At 41.7% G+C, this 21,957-nt stretch overlaps 1 protein-coding gene across 1 annotated transcript in view; it reads right to left on the bottom strand.

The window, feature by feature from the left end:
• Positions 1–21,957, bottom strand: part of LOC127567956 (pappalysin-2-like) — a 290,468-nt gene that overhangs the window by 134,566 nt on the left and 133,945 nt on the right. Inside the window, 4 exon segments of the mRNA XM_052011199.1 lie at positions 1,375–1,409; positions 1,411–1,614; positions 1,617–1,870; positions 8,497–8,618. Coding sequence (XP_051867159.1) covers positions 1,375–1,409; positions 1,411–1,614; positions 1,617–1,870; positions 8,497–8,618 — 615 coding nt within the window.

A 21,957-nucleotide genomic window follows, 5' to 3' on the forward strand; every position in this document is an offset into this window, starting at 1 on the left:
TTTCCCACTGGCTTCGGGACAGAAAGCAGGGAGTGGGAGTGAAGGGTAGCTCTTCACAGTGGCAGACAGTGGGTAGTGGGGTTCCACAAGGAGCAGTTTTGGGACCACCTTTTTCACAATTTACATCAGCAGTTCATACTTTGGATTCAAAAACACAATGTCTAAACTTTGGAATGTGGGGTGGGATCAGAGGAACTGCAGTATTTGAGTAGAGCCACAACAAGGTACACAGAATATTAAAGTTGAGGAGGAGTGAATAATTGGCAGAAGAGTTCAACATTATATGTGGAAGGTTGTACATTTTGTGGGAAGAAACTGGAGAGGTCAGTTATCACTTGGAAGGAACAAAGAACTTCAAGAGTGCAAATAAATCAATCACTATAAGTTGTGCCATAGGTCAGCAAAGGCAGAAGAGAAAGCAAACCAAATGCTGGGATTTATGTTCAACACCAAATAGCAGGGATGGTGGATCTGTTTCCAAACCTTGGATAGGACCATCTTTGGAGGACTGCACGTAGCTCTGGTCACCAGATCATAGAAAAGATAATAGTGGCTTTGGAAGGAGCACTGAGAAGATTTATGATGGAACCAGAAATAGGAGGGCATACATATTAGGAAAGGATGAAGAAACCAAGCTCTTTTCTACAGAGAGAAGATGGCTCAGGTGTGAAATAATATGGTTGTTTAAAATGATGAAAGGTTTTGATAATATGGATACAAAGAGAATGTTTCCAGTTGCGGGAAGGGGCATAGCTAGATGCTATCAACATAACAGTCACCAAGAAGCCCAGGGAAGGATTTACCAAAGAGTGGTGAGCATGTGGAACTTCCTACCACAGGGAATTGAAGTGGATAGTATAGATGCATTTCAGGAAATGCTGGAGGGAAAAAGGAACAGAGGCTGCATTGATAGACATTGAATTAGATGACATAGTATGGGAAGAGACTTGAATGGAGCACAAACATCAGTATGGACATTGAGCCAAATGGGCTGTTTCTGTGGTGTTTGTCCAACTTAACCCCAAGATATTTTTGTTTGCGAAGGCAGTTCTGAACCTTTTATTTCCAATTCTCATTCTTCTATGTGCCATTTCACCCCATCTCATTCCAACTGTCCTCCCAAGTGGGTGCAAAAGATTACTTTGCACAACTCTGCAAAGGAGTAGTGGATCTAGCCCTGGTGTCAAACAATATTTATCTCTCAAACACAATCACTGAATGGCAGATTATCTGGCTGTTTGCACAAATGGATTACTTTGCTTCCTACATCTCTTGCTCATGTTTCATGCAGCTATGACATCTTGAACAGTAGATGGGTTTTACACCAAAGCATGTTCCTACATTAAGTTACAAGCTCTCACTGCAGTAACTCACCAGTCAGTGAATGTTCTTTCCTTTTGAGTGACAGTCAACACTCGACCCCTTCTGAAATGGAGGATCCCTCACAAGCTTATACTTTAGGGATTTGCACACAGTGCACAAGGGGTCCTGAGACCTGGAAGTCAGGAGCACAGCATCCAGCTCCATCTTCTCATCAAAGGTGTAGACCTTAATGCCAGCCACTTTCTTTTTGATGTTGACTTTGACAGTGAGCGGGATATTGCAGAAAGTGTGGTAAGCATTCCCAAGCTGGATTCCTCTTTGTCAGCAGTCACGGAGCTTTATGGCAGAGATGCCTCCTTCCAAACCGCAGACAGGTAGGTCACCCAGATTGAGAGAGAATCGGCGATGACAGGGTGGGCAAAATGCACCTCCAGCATGCAGCCATCTGGCTGGGGACAAGGCACCGTCATGTTCATGTGGTAAAGGTGAAGCTCAGGGCTCCAAGCCTGCAGGCTGGGTTCACAGGGCTCATCCACATCAGGAGATCCTGCAGCGAACAAACACTGCTCTCAATAAACTGTCCTCATGGTCAAAATCTGCATTTACACCACACCTTTCACTTCCACCAGAGGTCCCAGAACCACATGATACAACTCAGTAACTTCTAAGTTGCAGCTGCTGTTGCTGAGTATGGAAAAAAAGCAGACTATTTGCCTACAAGGTGTTTCCACATAGAGCGACTACATAATTGTTCAGATCATCCATATTCAGTCACATTGATTGATGACAAATATTGATTGGGATTTTGGGAGAACTCTCCTGTCGCATCTCAAATAGTGCAAAGGACATTAACTTCAATGGGTGGAGTGGGGAGGGAAAAGGAGCAGTCGAGGTTTTGGATTGGTTTAAACTTGCATTGAAAATATGGACATCTGACAGTGCAGCACTCCCTCAATAAAACCGGGCGAAGTTGTGTCAGTGGGAAAGAGAGCGAGAGCGTGTGTGAGAAGTTGTACAAGAGTGTGTGGAGAAAGAGTGAGAGAGAGCAAGAGAGAAAGAAAGTAGGGCAAGGTAGGTGGGGAGAACCTAACTCATGTCAGTGCGAGAGGCCCGAGATCAGTGCAGAGGGGTCTTTGTCAGTGCAAAGGAGGGGGCTGGGGGGGGGAAAGCTGATTCTGTGGTTGAGTGGGTGGGAAATGAGGCCTTTCTCTACAATGTGCTTTGGGTGATTTGGTTAGGTTGACACAAAAGGGGCTGGGCAATATCAGGGGCCTGTGTCTCTTGGATGGGTTGGGGGTGGGGTGGTGAAGAGAATGGGGTACTGTGAAAATATAAAGTGAAAGGTTTGAAACATTTCATGAAGTAACTCTGGAAGGAATGCCAATCACTGATCACTGTGTACAAAATGCAGAGAATATGTGGGATGAATTAGTGAACATAGAACATGGAACAGTACAGCACAGAACAGGCCCTTCGGCCCATAATATTGCGCTGACAATAGCTATTCCCTCCTACCTACAGGATGCCCATATCCCTTCTGTTTTCCTCACATTCATGTGCCCATCCAAGCCCCTCTTAAAAGCCCCCAGTGAATGTGCAAAATGTTGCCCTCGTCCACCTCCACAACTACTAGCAGTCTCAGCAACATCTTTACTTTTGCTTTCATCCTGCCCATATTTCCCTTCCTATCTTGCTAATCTCTCTCTGGTTCTGCCGACAGAATGGGACTGTGTGCACCAAAGGAATACCACCCACCACCACCCATCCAACCCCCACCTCCATCCCAGCCGAGAAGCAGCAGTTGCTTTAGAACGTGATTCACGGGTGGTGTTGGTTAAACCTTCACTCTTCACCCAGATGCTCGCCATGTGTTTTTTTGAACTTACTGAAAGAATTTTCATTTTCTTCTGAGTAAATTACTCCAGACACCTCCACATCCTGCAAAGTATTGAGATTTTTTTTTCCTGCATTCATCATTGGGTTAGGCCATCTATCAGACAGGGATATTTGGAAGGATTTGCATTGCACCACTGTGTGCATGCCCACCCTTGTGTGTTCTCCTCCCTGTTTTGGATTATATATGTGCATGTGTTGTATACTGACATATTTGCTGTAGGCAAAATGACATACAAATGGAGATCAGATATAGAACACCTCACACCAGATTGCATTCATAAAACCCTGGAGGAAAGCATCCTGCCAGATTTCATAAGATAGGGTTTTAGTTATTCAGTCCTAATTTAGTGGTGTATTGGCATAAAGTTCATCCATTCTCAAGAGTATGGTATCATACTTGTTATATTGTTTCATGGGTAATCCAGGAGTCTGGACTAACACGAGTTCTGATCCAATTCTGGAGTATTTAAATTCAGTAATTACATAGAACTGGAATAAAAAGTATCTGGTATCAGTAATGGTGGCAATATAACCAAAGTGCCCTTCAAAAGCCAACTGGCTCGGTACTTTAAGGAAGGAAACCTGCTGTGCTTACCCAATCTGGCCTTTAGGTGACACCAGACACACAGCAATGTGATAGACACTTAACTGCCCTTTGAAATGGCCACTCATTTGGATCAAACTATTACAAATAAGAATAAGGATGGAATGGACCATTCAATACCTCCCAAGGAATCAAATTTGGACACAGAAATGCTATGCCCACTCCGTGTTAAGTTTTCCTCACATTTGGGGACTCGTGATGAAATTGGGAGACCTGTCTCACATATTAGTCCAGAGAATTATGTAGTTATATTTACAGAGAAACTCATCAGCCAATGTCCCAGACTCCTCCATCATGCCCAGTGACAGGACAGACACACCCTGGTGGTGGAACTATGATAGACAGATGGGATTGAATGGGACCCAAGTGTCCTCAATATTGTCTCCAGGCCCATAAAGTCCAATGGGTGTGAAAAACGTCCTCTACAAATCTCTCACTCTAACCATATGCATAAAGCAAGGCGGCTAAACCCAAGTTCAATGAAAGATGCAAAAGAATGCATCAGAAGTAGCACCAGCAATCCTAAAAGTGAGGTGCTGTCCCTCGGCCAGTACATCAATAATCAATGGGAGGAGCAGGAGACCAAACTTGCAGTGTCTTTGATAATATCTGCCAGAATGGGCCATGGCAGCCGATGAGAGAAGCAACATATGGATCCCGCCCAATACATCACTAGCACATCCCTCCCCACCATCAGTAGTATCTACAGGAGATGCTGCCTCAGGAAGGCAACATCTATCATCAAAGATCCCTACCATCCGGGCCATGCTATCTTCTCATAGCTACCATCAGGCAGGAGGTACAGAAGCCTGAAATCCCACACCACCAGGTTCAAAAACAGCTACTTACCTGCAACCATTCGGCTCTTGAACCAACCTGCACAACCCTAATCACTACCTCAGTATAGCAACACTATGACAACTTTGATCAGTTTGCACTACAATGGACTTTGTTTTTTTTGTTCCAATAGTGTTCTTTCTTGTATAATTTATATTTTTCTTGTGAATGGTGTGTCCCTGATGCTATATGCCTGTGATGCTGCTGCAAGCAAGATTTTCATTGCACCTGTGTGTAAATGTACTTGTGCATATGACAATAAACTTGAGTTTGATGAAGTAATAACATATACATTCTGTGAGATGTGCTTTATCTGATATCCACCTCCATGCCAATTACGTTGAGAGTCAAAATCAGAGGCAGTTCTGATGAACAGTCATCAACGTGACATGTTAATTCTGTTTTTGTCTCCATTGGTGCTGCCTAGTTTGCTGAGTATTTCCAGCCTTTTTTCCTCTTTATTTCAGATGTCCAGCATCTGCAGTAATTTACTTTTCAAGGAAAAGCCTACTTGGTAACGTCTTCGTTAATCTGCTACAGATGTGTCTGCTCCTTATAGCATTAGTAGGTCTGACCACCACATCTTCACACCATGGACACATGCCGTTATGTTTTGCTTCATCACCAACAAAAACAGAAATGTGATCAACCTCAATCTGTATCTGCAAGCCTAGCATCCCTCTCACCCTAGCTCAATGGTAGTGATAGAGTATCAACAGTGGCTCACTGGGGAAGGCAGAAGGTCATTCAGGAAGCAGCTTGGGCATATATAAAGATTAGGTGCCAGCCCAATGAAGCTATAACATAGGATAACATGCATGGTAAAAAGCAAAGGCAGCATGCCACAGGCAAATGGTGCAGAAAATGGTAGGACCCTGTGGAGTGTTGTAGAACAGAGAGACCTAGGGGTGCAGGTACACAGTTCCTTGAAAGTGGCAACACAAGTAGACAGGGTGGAGAAGGCGGCATTTTACATGCTTGCCTTCATTGGTCAGGGCATTGAGTTGAGGAGTTGGGATCTCACGTTACAGCTGTACAAGACTTTGGTAAGGCCGACTTTGGAGTACTGCATATAGATCTGCTTGCCCTGCAAGAAGTAGTATGTCATTAAACTGGAAAGGGTGCAAAAAAAAATTACGAGGACGTTACTGGGAATGGAGGGTTTGAGTTATAAGGAGAGGTTGGATAGGCTGGAACTGTTTTCCCTAGAGTGTAGGATTCTGAGCCTCAGCCTTATAGAAGTTCATAAAATCATGAGTGGCATAGTTAAGGTGAATAGCCCCAGTCCTTCCCTCAAGTTAGGGGAGTCTAAATTAGAGGGCATAGGTTTAAAGTGAGAGGGGAAAGATGTGAAAGGGACCCGAGGGTCAACTTTTTCCACACAAGAGGGCGGTGTGTATATGGAATGAGCTGCCAGGGAAAGTGATAGAGGTGGGTATAACTCTATGACTCCGTGGAAAATCAAACCAAGTCCCATAACCAACAGAGCAGAACAAAACTCTGCTGTCCTGCCACACGTACATGTGGAAGAACAATTACTGAGAGTAGGAGGCTCCAAAAACATCCCACCCTCTATAATGATGGAGCCCAGTGCACAATGCCGAAGGTGTTTGCAAGCAATCTTCAGCCAGGCGTGTGCAGTGCATGATCCAGTTCCTCATCCAAAGGGCTCTAACGCTGCAAATGACAATCTTCAGCCATTCAATTCATTCTACCTGATACTGTGAACAGTAAAGGCTACGAGTCCTGACAATATCCTGGCTGTAATGTCTAGCCAGGTCTCTAGCCAAGCTGTTCCAGTAGAAGTACAAACATTCCTCAACAAAATGGAAATGGCTACGGTATGTCCTGTCCACAAAATGGACAAAATTAAACCAACCAATTACTATCCAGTAGCATGTTGTCGATCATCAGCAAAGAGGTTGACATTGATGTTCTCAAGCACCACCTGCCTACCTAGTAAACTGCTGGTTATCAGTTGGTACTACTCTTAGCTTCAACTCAGAATTTAAGACTCCCACTCCAGGGACTTGAACTGAAAAATTGAAATTGACACCCCTGTCCAGTAACTGAGGGAGTATCTGACTGTTACATTGACTTTCCTTAGGAGACACTTGAAATCAAAGCCCCATTGTTCTCTGAGGTGGATCTTAAAAACACAGCTACTTTAGATGAAGAAGAGCAATGCATTATCCATAGTGTCATGGCTAATATTTATCTTTCACTTAATGCTACAAATAAGTAGATTAATCGATTATTGTCACATCACAGTATGCAAATTAACAACAGGTTCTCATATATTACAAGAGAGCCTGCAATTGAAAATGCTTTTGGGATATCCCAAAAAGGACATGAGGGTGCTATATAAACAGACCTTGCATTTTTTGGGGGATTTGCCAACTTTGGGTTCTCCCGTCGGTTCCAGACATCACTGGAGAATTGCTCCAAACTTGGTTAAATGGCTGAATTCCAAAGTCATTCTTTCTTAGGGAGTCACCTGGGTTTTATGGGTACTGAGGTTGCTAATGAGGCCAATGTGGGGACCCGAGACTCTTCCAAAATTGGGGAATGCGTATGGGCAGTTTGAGTTTGTGTACTCATTCTGCTACTTACATGAGATTTCTGTGTGCTCTTAACACGTGAATCTCATGATTCTCAATACCATCCTGATGGGCATAGATCAGGTGGATGGTCACAGTTTTTTTCCTAGGGAAGGAGAGCCTAAAACTAGAGAACACAGATTTGTGAGACGGGAAAGGTTTAAAAAGGGACTTGAGGGGGAGGCTTTTCCACACAGAGCGAAGTGGGTATTGAGACAAGTTGCCAGAGGAAGTGGTAGAGCAGGTACAATTACAACATTTAAAAGACATTTGGACAGGTACATAGATAGGAAAGGTTTAGAGGGATATGGGCAAAATACAGGCAAATGGGACGAACTCAGGGATGAACTCAGGAAGGCACCTTAGTCAGCATGGGCATTGGGGTGAAGGGCCTATTTTCCCTGCCGAATCTCTAAGAAGAAAAAGCTAATTTAAAAAGTCTATTTATTAAACATAATAAAATTAAAAGTAAACAATATATTTGCAAATACCTTAAAAGCACGTGAATATTTTTGAAGTGCAGTTAATACCATAAGATAGCAAGAGCAGCATTCAATGTTTTCAGGGTAAATCCCTTAATCTGTAATGTGATAATCACCAGATAATCTGTGTTTATTAATGATGATTGAGAAATAAGTATTGACCAGGCAGCAGGAAGAACTGCCATCCCCTTCTTTACAATATCATCACTCGGAAGTACATTTAAATATTTCATCTGTTTGAAAATGGCACCTCTGTTGATGGATCAATTCCTTCACACTGCAGTTAAATGTCAACCTATGTTTTTTACCCAACTTCTACAGTGGCTTTTGACACACAAACAGACTCAAAAGGCAAGGACTGCAACCCACAGTTTTGTGGCTAACACTTTAGTGGAGGAACAATTTAATTCTAAGTCCTAATATCACAACTAAAGGATTGAGGATATTTTATTTGTATTCCTAACAAATGAAGGTAATTATTTTACATGTTAGGAGGATTCAGCACAACTCTTTGATGCTTCAAAGTTTTCTGTGGAATTATGAACCAAAATCAGGTGTAAAAGGAACCTGTTGGAACTTCTTTTTAATGTGCTGTAATAAATTGGTACAGTAAGCTAAGAGTGGAAATGCTTTGAAAGAGGAAACCTAACAGATTTATAGCACGGCCTAGTTGTAGAATAAATGTGCACTTGCACCCAAAGGGAGCAGGGGGTGGGGGGGGGGGGGGGGGGTGGGTCAAGTGCCTGGCTCTTACCCACTGCCTCTTCAGGAGTCCAGTAGCCTGATGCATCACAGATACGAGGTGAAGAGGCTGTGTGTGCATACTGATAGAATTTTCCATCTTCATCACAATCTCCACACAATGTTCCTGCCTCCCTAGCAAAGGAAAAAAAAAGAGGAAGTTCAGAGATTCGTGCAATCACATATCATCTTAAAATGGGCAAGATCAAGGTCATGCTGAAAAAAAAGATGAACTTAAAGACCAATTCAATCTTCCCTTCATTTCATCCAGTGAGTAATCTCATAGAGACAGGGAGAGATCTGTATAAATCATCAGTCTAAGCTGAGATGGCTAATGGCAGGATACAAATGACCCCTTTTCCTGAAATCGCTCAACAATATTTCCTGGGTTTGAGCATGATTGGTGAAGAGACAAAGGGACATTTGTAACCTCCTGCAACGTTGACCTGTCTACAACACTTGCTGCCCAGGCTCTGAACAGTAGTCAGAAAGCCTGCTGCTTCATTAGTGGAAGCAAGATAAAACAACAGGGAAAATTAAAACTGACTACATGCAAGTGAAGATCACAACTTGAATAGTGCAAGAAAGGCATTTTATATAGTGCTTTCCAAGATCTCTTGCTATCCCAAGGCACTTTACAATCAATGAAGCATGATAGTTATGAAATACCCTTGAGGATATCAATAAAACCAACTATCAATCTCTGCCAGCAAATCTAGAAATTAAAACTGATTATCATTGTCACATCTACAAATTATGAACTTTTGAAACAAAATCCTATTTAAACCAAAAGATAAAAATCTGGGCTGAAATAAACGAAATTGCTAAAATATTCTATTCCAATGCAATTTATAAAATCTCCTTCAGAATAATTCATTAAAAATAGTTACAAGTACAGATACAGGAATTCTCCAGAGCAGTTTAGCTCACCAATCCACTAAGATCTTACAGCTTCACCCCATCATGGCATTCAAGTGCTTTTTGATGCAAGATTATCAACTCATGGGTATTTGCTGAACATGAATCTGGTGTGGTTTTAAAATATCTGGGGAACACTCTTCAAAAGACAAGGCAGATGAGATAATGTAGTGGTTCATAAAACCAGTTAGAACTTGGGGCTATTACCAGAGCTGAAAGGGCAATGGGCAATTGTCATGGTTGATGCACTTCAAGCTGTATCTTAAGGAAAAGAATGGCAGAGAGTGCAACTTATGTAATTCATGCTTTGCTTCTATTCTTTTGGTTTAATACAACAAAAAAATCCATTCTGAACCATTTTTCCTCAAGGAACAGGAATCAACAAAACAGCTTCCCATCTACCATTCTAAGTCAAAGTCACACTTTCCATGCTCCATGTAAGTAAGAGTTCAAAGAACAATTGGAAGGTAACAGCTTCCTTTCACTCAAGTACACACACTGACTCCAAATAAATGGATTCACAATAACAATCTCACCTTACTCTGGAGTTCCATTGCTTAAAAGAACTATCCACATCCAACCCATACTGTTCGGTTGCTGTCCTTCATAGTTGGCACTCCATCCTAACACCCAATCTTAGATAAGAACCAACATGACCTCACGATCTACCTTGTTGTGACCTTACACCATATTGCACTGCACTTTCTCTGTAGCTGTGACACTTTGTACTGTTATTGTTTTTACCTGTACTACCTCAATGCAGTCTGTACTAACACAATGTAACTGCACTGTGTAATGAATTGATCTGTACCATTGGTATGCAAGACAAGTTTTTCACTGTACCTCGGTACAAGTGACAATAATAAACCAATACCAATCCTTCTTCAATTATCTGACTCTCTCAGTCTATGCTTGCCACTCTGGGAAAGTCTGCCAATAATTGCTCTTCAGAATCCAAGTCTCAACAAATCAAATTGGGAAGGCCATGGTTATCCCCAGAACATTACAGGTCCTCTGCAGGTTACAACAGGGTTTCATTCCAGAGACTAGATGCAGGTATCACCGACAATTTGTCCTTGGCCACAATGGCCAAGGTAGCACACCAATACCTCTACTTTCTCAAAAGGCTGAGGAAATTTGGCACTCCCTAATGACTCTTAACAATTTTTACAGATGCACCATAGAAAGCATCCTATCCAGATGCACCATAGAAAGCATCCGATCCAGATGCACCATAGCTTGGTGTGGCAACTGCTCTGCCCAAGACTACAAGAAATTGCAGAGAATTGTGAACCCAGCCTCGTCTATCATGAAACCCAGCCTCCTCTCCATTAACTCCATCTACACTTCCCACTGCCTCAGAAAAGCAGCCAACATAATCAAAGATCCCTCCCACCCCGGACAGTCTCTCTTTTCTCCTCTGCCATCAGGCAGAAGATACAAAAGCTTGAGAGCACATACCACCAGAGTCAAGAACAGATTCTTATCCCATTGTTATCAGACTCTTGAACGGACCGCTCATACACTAAAAGATGAACTCTTGATCTCCCAATCTACTTTGTCATGGCCCTTGCACTTTACTTGTCTACCTGCACTGCACTTTCTCTGTAGCTGCAACACTATACTCTGCGTTCTGCTTTCTTTTTACTACCTCAATGTACTTATGTATAGAATGATTTGTCTGGATGGCAGGCAAACAAAATCTTTTCTCTGCATCTCGGTACATGTGACAATAATAAACCAATACCCCAAACAGTCCGCAAGTCAGAAATAAAGTCACCCGGCAATATATTTAAATTAAAACATAGCCCGACCAAGGGCAACAATTAGTTAAACCAGGGCATTTAACTCAACCATTCAGAATCCTCTGGAAGATGTAGTGATGTTGGCACAAACTGAGCTCCCACTCAGAAGAAGATGCCTGCAGCCTTGCAACAGTCAGCAAATCCATCCCACCGGTTTCCCAAATATTTGTTCATATATATGAGCTGTACTTAAATTGGGTGTTCATAATCTGGGGAATACCTGTACCTTTTGCTTGTGTTAAAAAGATACCCTTGGATGACACCCACCTTGTAAACAAATAATTTAAATTCAGTGATCGAGAGGATAAAGAAATAACTGGCTATATTTGGTATTGGTATTGGTATTAATTTTAAAAGTGTAGAACGATTATAGTAAAGGTAATGAGTAGATCTGTAGGGAGCAGATTGCAACATGTCGCCACGCTCCGGTGCCATCTTGAATGGGGTTTATGAACTGTGCTGCAAATGACTGGTGATCTGCGAGATGGTGGTGAGTATGTACCCACGGCAGATCAACTGCTTTATCAGAGCAAGGAAGACCTCAGGAAGAGGTCCCCAGGAAGGCTTGTTATATCACTTGGCAAAGGCTGATGAGACCCTAGGAAAATGATGGAAAACATTATATTACAAAAACAACATAAACACAATTTAAGAATGGGGATGCTTTCTGTGCAATCAGTGGGGATGCTGATGTCCAACAACAATCCTAATCCAAGCAAAGAAGTAGTTGCCAAACTAATCCGAGTCTCCAGCTGCCTAATAACAAGCAATTGCTCAGCTCCACACAGAACAACAAAGAGGGTAGAGTTCTCCTTTAATCAATACTTGGCAGCATGGTTTATAAAAATTGAAAATGATATTTTTGAAGAATGTCACTGCTTTGAAAAATTGGAAAAATAAACATTAAAGCCTGTGATTACATCACGTATAATTTGTCCCGTCATGGATTATACCCCACTTATTTATTCTCCAAAGGGAAATACTACGGCCACAAATATATCGCCTCTGATTCTCACAGGTCATCGAGGTGAACTTCAGTATTTCTATCTTTCCAGTGTTTAATGCCGCCCTCAACACAGGACTGCAACTTTTCATCCTGGTCCTGCATAACCACCAAGATAGCAGAGTACTCAAGCAGCTTAATTGATATTTATCACTGTAAAAAATTGTTTCCAGAAGTCTATTCATTCCCTTGGTAAGCAAATGCAAGCTTGGATCAAGCAAATTAAGTAAAACGTCAAGCAGCCAATGACACTCAAGGCTTCCAATGAGCAGGGTCTTCCTGTGGGCAAACACACCCTCTCACTGTTGGCAACTCAAGCTCAGAATTCTATTGACATCTCACTGGCTTGAGAATGACACCATTACACAGAGTCTATAAATTTAAAATCAAGAGCATGACAGACAAAAGGCTCTTAATTCAGGCCAAAGCTGACAACTGCCTTTGGACTCCCTCTCTATGCTACTTTCTGAGTAATATGCTATCATGAAGAAATCCCTCCCAAATGTTTGAGCTATTGTGAAGCAGTTTAATCTAAACAAATAAATGTGAGAGACTTCATGTGCAAACATGTCTTAAAGTAGCAGATATTTGCATATAAATATCTGCTTCAAAAGCATATAGGCTCTTCTATTGGATGAGGGCATTAAAAGTTCAGGAAGCAAGGCAGATAAGTGAAGATAAAGATCACCAATTATTTAATTAAATGGTCGTGCAAGTTGGAGGGGGCAAAGACCTCCTCCTGTTCCTAGTACCACATGTACCCTGATCACCTTAACTGTCAAAAAGTCAGGCGAGGAAAGGGGACAGTGCACAAGATTTTTACTTCATAAATATTCTTTATGCCAAGGAATGGATGATAAGATAACTCATGTGAGGAACACTGAAGAACAAGCTTATCTGGGTTTAGAAAGGAAAAGTCAGACTTCACACACCTCCTTCACTGTTTTGAAGGGATTTCACAAAATGCACAGTGGATTTTCCCAAGTTTATCATTTATTTGGATTTTCAGAAAGTTTTTGACAAAACCTGGCACAAATGATTTCAAGCTGAGAATTTGTAATGGAGGGAGATAGTTGAAGGATGGGAAATTGAGATGACGGAGATGCAAAACTGGAGCAGAGGAAAGTAGTACCTTGCTGAGCAGTCAATGCAAGAGCATCTGTCAATCTTCATTTATGCAACTGAACTGTGTGCTAACTATTAAGCTGGTAAAATACAAAACCAGAGGAGAAAGATCATTTATAGCAAATTAAATTTAACATTGACAAATATTGAGTTTTGCACATTGGATGAAATAGAAGTCTGTAACATAAATTCAAGGATAACAGAACCGCAAAGAGTAATTTATTATTGTTAATGTCAAGGCAGCAGCAAGGCACTTACAAAAGCTATCCTGGGATTATGGAGCTGAATCCAAGGAATTCAAGCCAATTATGCTGGGACTGGAAGTTTATGGGATAAAAACCACACATCCACATAAAATTCTTCTTTTTGTGATTACTAAGTACAGTTTTGGTTTCTCTTCTGCAAGCAGAGAGGAAGCATAAATCATTCCAGCGAGACAAACAACAAGGAAAGGCTGAAAGCAGTCTGTGCATGCACCCTGGAGAGAAGGCAACTAAGGGGGAACCTCACTGAGGTGCAGAGAATGTGAAATGGCTGAGCTAAGGCAATGGCCATAAAAACAAGGTCAAAAACATAAAGTAAAGCAAAGTGAAAAACAGAAAATAATTCTTCTGAAAAGGTCAGAAATAACACCCTGGGGAACAACGGAAATGAACAATTGAGCTACATTCAAGATCCAGTTAGACAAATGGCTGGGATCTAAGGTATTAAAGGATTGAACTTGCATAGAATGAGTCTGTTTGAGTATTTGCCTTTTACTTTATCATTTTGTAAAAACAGTGTAGACAATAACTGATCACAGAGTAAACTCCCCACATTAGGAAACATTTAAAATCAAATGCTGGTGCTGGCTGCAACACTGAAATTGGATGATTGCCACAGATGGTAAAACATAGATGTGAAGAAAAATGGTAAAATGGATTCTTGACCCCATGTTAATTCATCCACTGAGAGTTTAGTAAAGGCAGAAGCATTTACTTTGTGTTAAATGCAGTGAATTTAGTATGAATGTTTGGTAACAGGAATAGCAAAATACAAGGGGCTTTTTCAAAACTATATGACATTGTGATAAAGCCAATAGGACAAAAGCATTTTATGTGGCAAAAAGGGCAGAGGACAGGTTTTAAATGTGCTGAGTTGTTGATATCTAGGAGCAGATTCAATAGAATCTTTCAAAAGGGTGCCTGATAAGTACTTGAAAATATTTGCAGAGTTTTGAGGAAGTGTTGGGGTGGGGTATCAGATAATTGGATACTTTTTAAGTACCTGGGTAAGGGTTGAAGGATGAAATGGCCTTGTCCTGTACTGAATGACTCCCATGATTTGCATGGTCAGGTGCATGGCAACGAAAACATAGATATCCAAATATCACAGCCCTGTTGTGAATGTAGTTAACACCTAGTCAAGTAAAACCAGCAAGAAGTTGTGCAGTGCCGAGTGTATCATGGTGTACAGCTGAATACAAGGGGTCTGCAAGGGTGGGGGAGAAGACTCTTTTAACTTCTTGTCTCTATTTCTGCCTAGCCTCCAATGACATTGAAGAAATCCTGCAGACACACTGCGAAAGTATTAGTCCGGTACCAACCTATTTTTAAGTAGGTTTATTTTTCAAGATCTGGGCATGGTTAGTCAGGCCAACATTTACTGCCCATCCCTAACTGCCTTGCATCAAATGAATGGCTTGCAAAGCCATTTCAGAAAGTCAACCACATGGTATGGGTCAGGAGTCACATAAAGGCAAGATCAGGTAAGATTCACCCCCACTCTCCCAGTGGATATTAACAGATTGTTTCTTTTTACACCAATCTAGTAGTTTTAGGTGGTTGTCATTACTAAGATTCCAGATTATTAACAGAAATTAAATTCCACAGCTGCCACAGTAGGATTTGAACTTGGGTATGTGTATTGATAGCACGTCTTTTTATTACTAGTCAGGTAACTTAACTGTTGCACACTACCCAACTAGATGCAACAAAATCAATCAACAATACTCGTTTTGATATAAATCAGAGTCTTGAGGATATCTTAAGTAATTGTTGCATTGGTACTTGCATCTGACCCTTCAATTTTTATTGTACACTATTGTCTGGTGTCATGGAAGTTACAAAGAGAAGACCGATTTAATGCAGTTCACTACTGATGCTTCTGAGGAAGTAAAGGGTTAAGAAATTGTGACCGTACATATAACTAATGAAAAAAATACCACGCAAGCCCCTGACTCAAGACCAGGTGGTAATTACTGTTTCCCGGAACTTGATTGTAAACCAATTATAGTAAACAATGAGTGTGATGTCTGTCTTTGTATCTTAGGTGCCTGATCGAAACTTGCATAGCCACATTGATTAAGTGTGCATGACAAGGACTGTATAAATTAATGTCTACTCCTTTGTATTGTGGAGATCTCCGATAAAGACTCTGAATGAGCGTTAGAGGAGAGTTCTCCCTTAGTAGTATACTGCTAATAATCGCGATTTAACAGAATTAATCCGTGGCACTGTGTGATTTTGCAGCAGGTAGGAGTGGGAATTTAGATTAGGATAACACTTCCTCAGTTAATTTTCACACTGTTCAATTCCCATCAGGCTTGCGACCTGCTGAGATGGAATTTTACACTCCGAGCACATGACCTGGATTTCCTATAGGAACTGTTCACTTGTTCTTAGAGAGGTCAATCTCTCCCTTGTGACCCTTCAGATTCTGATGCTAAAATCATGCACTGTGGTTCGGTCATGACACTTATGAATCTACTTTGGAAAGCCAAACCCAGCCAAAACAATGGATCAGGTGAAGTCAACATTCCCTCAGTCTTGGAGAATCGTGGATTGCTGGATTTCTATGTCACATGCCTACCTGATAGGCTAGCCATTTTAGGCAGACAGCCAGAGCAAAGCAGCAATCAGAAGGTAATACAGATGGGCCAAAAAGTAGTCCATGACATGCCCATTCTAACCTAACCTAAACTAAAGAGGCTAATTTAAGCTCAGTTAATTAAAAACGACTGGCAGCATTGGTGACCATGGAACTACCCTATGGTGGTAAAACACAGCTGCTTCACCATTGCCCCCAGAGGTGGAAATCTGCTGCCCTAACTCCAGCTGTTAATACAGTTGGGTCTAAACTGCCTTCAAAATGGCTGTTTTTATTCATTCTCAGGATGTGGAAATCATCACAGGCAAAGCTTGCATTTATTGCCCTGCCCCTGAACTGAGGGACTTGCTGGGCCAATACAGAGGGGAGTTAGAAGTCACCCACATTGGTAGATCTGGAGTTGTAGGTGAGTACGGTAAACCTCCTTCCCTGAAGGACATCAGTGAATCAGGTGGTTTTGTTTTAAATCACAATCTGGTATTTTCATGGTTACTTTGAAGGATTTCCTTCTCAGCTACTATTCAATCTGCCTTCCCAATCTACTAAACTGTATGCTCCAGATCCCAGCAACTATTTTTTCCCCTCATGTTGCCTGTGGTTCTTCTGACAGAAAACATAAATCTCTGTTCTCACACTGGTGTCCCTTCTGTCACGAGCAAACAATGGACCAGAATTTTCTCCTACTAACAAGACAACCACATTTGCTGCTAACTTATTTTATTTCAGGTTAATCACTTTCCAGCTGTTGTGTAGGGACTTGAACTCATGTTCAGGAGCTAATTTCCAAGCACAATCTCCCCTCAGAAGAATGGGACTTCAATGGTGTCCAGCATTCTCCCCCACCCCGCGATCCAGGCATTCAGAGAACACCACAGTATGAGAGGAGGTCATTCAACATTTCAGCAATTGCTGGCACTGTAAAAGAATTAACCAATCAGTTCCACTCCCCTGTTCTTTATCTAGAGTCCCCCAAATGTTTCCTTTCCTTCTCAGCCACTATTCAATCTGCCTTCCCAATCTACTAAGCTGTATGCTCCAGATCCCAACAACTATTTTTTCCCCTCATGTTGCCCGTGGTTCTTTTGACAGATATCATAAATCTCTGTTCTCACACTAGTGTCCCTTCTGTCACGAGCAAACAATAGACCAGAATTTTCTGCCACTAACAAGACAACTGCATTTGCTGCTAACTTATTGGTATTGGTTTATTATTATCACTTGTACTGAGGTACAGTGAAAAACTTGTCTTGCATACTGTTCGTACAGATCAATTCATTACACAGTGCAGTTATATAAAAAAAGTCCAAACCTATCTTGTATGGATCCTGTGGTACTAGCTTACTGCTATCTATTAGCCTGATCCTCAATGGCAAGACCATCAAATCAGCAAGAACTTGCACAAAATCCACGAAACAACCAAAGAAATGACATCCCTTATTATTAAACACCAATTCAAAATTTAAGAACATGTAAAAGTATTCAACTAAACACAACCAAGTCAGAAAAAATTAACGAACAAATATTTACCTTGATTCCTCACTGCTGTTCTTCTCCATTCAACCTGAATATTGAGCTGGTTCTGATTTAACCAGCACACGCTGACTGAGCACTTTCCCTAGAATAGGTGCTGGCCTGTTGCCACGATTTCACACTTTGGTGATGGACCACAGAATAAATGGGAAAATACCAATGAAGAGAGACCATCACATGTGGAGCATTCACATGGAAATCCTTAATGTGATAACACTCGCAGATGGAACTGCTGGCATTTTCCCACAACATACAGCCCAATTTCTCCTTGATTAATTCAAACTCTCATGATTTTGAACATCCCTATCAAACTTGTGCACGCTAAGGATAACCCTACTTTCTTTAGCTTCTCATATAACTAAAATTCCTCATTCCTGGAATGATTCCAGCAAATCTCTTCTTTGGCTTCCATCTAGGCATTTTGCAGCCTTCTGGACTCAATATTAAATTCTACAACTCCAGGTAACTTGATTTCTCTGTCTGTATCAATCATCCATCTGTGATTTTGGCTCAGCTTATTTGTTTTCCCCTTTTTTTTACCTCTGGGAGTGGAGGACATGTCCAGCCTAACCTGCCAGATACGTCTTCCTGCTCTGCATTTTGCAACTCTGACATTCTTTTGTCTATGTCCTCACTCTCTAATTGCTCCCAATCACTCATTGGCCAGATAACTTTTTTGTTTACAGTTGTAAAATTTCCCATGCTGTGACTCCCAATAGTTGCCCTGGTTTCACCCTATCAGAACATCACCCCTCCCACCTTGCAGCTTAATAAGCCTCTTTTCTTTCCCTTCCAGATCTGACAAAGGGTCTTCGACCTGAAACATTGACTCTGTTTCCCTTCCCACCGATATAGCCTGATCTACTGAATATTTCCAGCATTTACTATTTTTATTTTAAATCTCTTCCACTGCCCTTCTAAGACTTATATGTTACTCCTGAGCTGTGGTTCCCAAAATCAAATGCAATAATCCAACAGCACACACACTCAGTGCCTCAAATAAAAATGTTAAGCTTCTTAAACGTAAATGAGGCAGCAAACATTCGATTTAGGATTCCACTCTCAAACTCAGCACCACTGGCCGGTCACACACTGTGAGTCCACGTTGAAGGCACCTAACAAAAAGATAAACACTACGAAATAAATTACCTTGGTGGAGCCAGAAGCAACAGGTCTTTTCCTCATGGTCCAACATCAGGATCATGGGTCATGATCTTTTGATTGCCCTACTGCCCTCACCCAACCCTCAAGATATCCCAACATAGCTTAGCATTTTTGGGAAACAAGGCAAGGTTAGCAACAACCCTCAGATTGATGCCTTTAGCCTTAAAACCAGGTCCGCTTCGCGCCGTTTCTGCTATTACAAGAATCTCCCTTAGTGAGGTCACTGATGCTGTTTAAAAGAATGAGTTATGGAGGAGCATGAACAAAGTCCAAAAGCACAGTGAGGGCACAGCTGATAGAGCTGTTGGCTTCCAGCACCAAAGCTTGGGTTCAATCCTGACCTTGGGTGCTGTGTGGAGCTTGCATGTTCTCTCTGTTACTGTATGGGTTTCCTCTGGGTGCTCCGGTTTTCTCTCACGTTCCAAAAATATATGGGTTGGTAGGTTGATTGGCCACTGTCAGTTGCCCCTAGCATGTAGGTGATTGGTAGAATCTGAGAGGAGTTGATGGGAACATGGAGAGAATGAAAAAAGGGATTAATGTAGAGTTAGTTTAAATGGGTGGTTGATGGTTAGTATGGGCTCTGTGGGTCAAAGGGCCCATTTCTGTGCTAACTCTCTCTATGACAACCTGTATAAGTTCTCACTTACAACAGGCTGCAGTTCCAAAGTGATGAAAAAGGGAATTTTAAAATGGAAAGGTAGGAATTAAATGGAAATCTACAAATCTGTTTTCTCTGCACAGTTTAATTTGCAAAGCGTGTCCATAACCAAAGCAAAATAAAAGAAGCCCAGCAATTAGTTACTCATGTTGCTACAATAATTGGATTTATAAGAGCTTTTAAATGTTGCAAACCATCTCCTGGCATGTCTTGGGAGCCTAATCAAATAAAATTTAACAGCAAGTCGCATAACAAATTTTAGAACAGATGAATAAAAGCTCAGTCAAATAGGTCAGTTATAAGAATGATTTTGAAGAAAGAAAGAGAAAGGGAGAAGTTTAAGGTGGGAATTCCAGAACTTGAAGTCTTGGTAGCTAAAGGTCTAATTAAAGTCAGAGACCAGATATGGAGGGCTTTTGGAGCTATAGGGCCAGAAGAGGTAAGGGATAAGGCCATGAAAGTTTGAAAACAAGGATGAGAATTTTAAAACCAAACTTTTGTGGGGCCAAAGAATGGTTGGGTGGTACAATTTTGGACTGGGTAGCAGAGTTTTGAAACCGCTTTAGTTTATGGAGGCTGACCAGCAACACATCAGAACAATCAAAACAAGGTATGGATAGAATTTCAGCAGTAAATGCATTGACAAGGATGAAGATGGGCTGCTTTATGGGCAATGGTACTAACCAAAGTCAGTGACTGGGAGGTCAGCTCAGGGTTAAATGCATAACCAAGACTGTGAATAGTCTGGTTCAGCCTCAGAGTTGCAATGAAGAACATGGAATTGATGGCTAAGGAATGGAGTTGAAGGTAGTTTTTGGATGATAAGTGGAAACATCCTAATTAGAAATAAGAAGGGGAACAAGGAGGCAATGGTGGGGTCTGGGAAGGGAAGTCGATACTGGTGATTCTCTGGCTACACACATGATCGATAAAAATAGAATCAAGTCAGTGCAATCTACCCATTGAGAACCTAGAGAAAGACACAAGTTCAAGGGGGTGGCAAGACTGAAACCTCAGAAGATGATGAGCTCATAGGTAAGGGGAAAGGAGGGAGTGGGGAAGACAGATGACTGGAAGATGTCAAGTTGGCGTCAAATAATTCCCCAAGTTCCTCATAATCATTGGGGTTAAGGAGGAGGAGGGTTTAACACAGTTCCCTGCAGCAGTGAACATCCCAGGTTTACTTTTGCATTTAATGATGATCCTAGAACAACAAGCAGTTTTAACAGACAAGGGCAGCATCTGATCATGGTTGTCACAGGTACAGAGTTGAATGGCTCAAGCTGCTGTCTTCCATTTCCATTCAGGTGCACCCCCTATCCATGAAATTAAGGAAGCAGAGATAGAGACTGTAACAAGGCGTACAGCCAGGGTATGAAAGGATGGAGGTTTTGAAAGACTAGGCCATCAAGAAGGAAGTGACTTATTGAGCAGATGGAGAGGCACAGAAAAGCTATGGTAGATAGAAGGTCAGAGGACAGAGAAATGGAATTTTGACAGTGCTGCTGTAAGTAAATTAGCAATGCATTGTATTCAGGTTTTAACATTGAAGAAGATGGTCTTGGGAGGGGTAAGGGTGGTGAGGCAGTGCAGACTGGAGAGCAAGACAAGGAAATGACAGATCATCTTTTCTGTATTTGGCACGATCAGAGAAACAAGGCCACAATAAATGGAAACGTCAAAGGAGTAGCTGTGAGTGTGTTGGGAAGGTAAAGGAAAATGGAAGATGAAGTGAGATGAAAACTGAACACAAGGATGGGAAATTGCTCAGAACAGAGGCTGGAGAGGAAAGCAGTGAAACATAACTCTGGCACTTGGCTGAGAGGTAGAGAGCAAAGACTTTGAATCAAAAGTGGGAGCAGTGGAGCAAGGTCAGATGACCAAAGGAAAATAAAAGTGCCAGAGGAGAGCGCAAACAGGTCAAGGTATGATTCTGTGATTAGGACTTTGCCACATCACAGCAATACAGCCAGATGGGGAGGCTTCACATTGGGGTTCAATCAAGGCTCTGACATCAATGCAAGTATCCACAATGAGCCCGTGGATGATAAGGACACATTCATAAGCCAATGGACATTTTTGAGGAGGATACAGAGAGGGACGGTGGTAAATGGTGCACTGGCAGGGTCCGCTGGAACAGCTGAGGGATGAAATAAAAGAATTTAGCCTCCAGCAGGCACTCTAGGTAGAAAGATGAGGGAAAGAACAGAATGGGGCATATTAGGTTGGTGCACTAGAGGAAGTGGCAATGAGGTCCCAATGGACCAAGGGAGGTAGTGGGAAGCTGCACAGCAAAACCGCATAGCCCAACACTTATATCAGTTCTGTTTCCAAACAAGTTCCATCCCAAACAGTTTGGAATACCGCATATGGTCTTTATACAGACTGTTAAGAATCACA

Source organism: Pristis pectinata, chromosome 3 (assembly GCF_009764475.1).
Source record: "Pristis pectinata isolate sPriPec2 chromosome 3, sPriPec2.1.pri, whole genome shotgun sequence".
NCBI classification, from domain to species: domain Eukaryota; kingdom Metazoa; phylum Chordata; class Chondrichthyes; order Rhinopristiformes; family Pristidae; genus Pristis; species Pristis pectinata.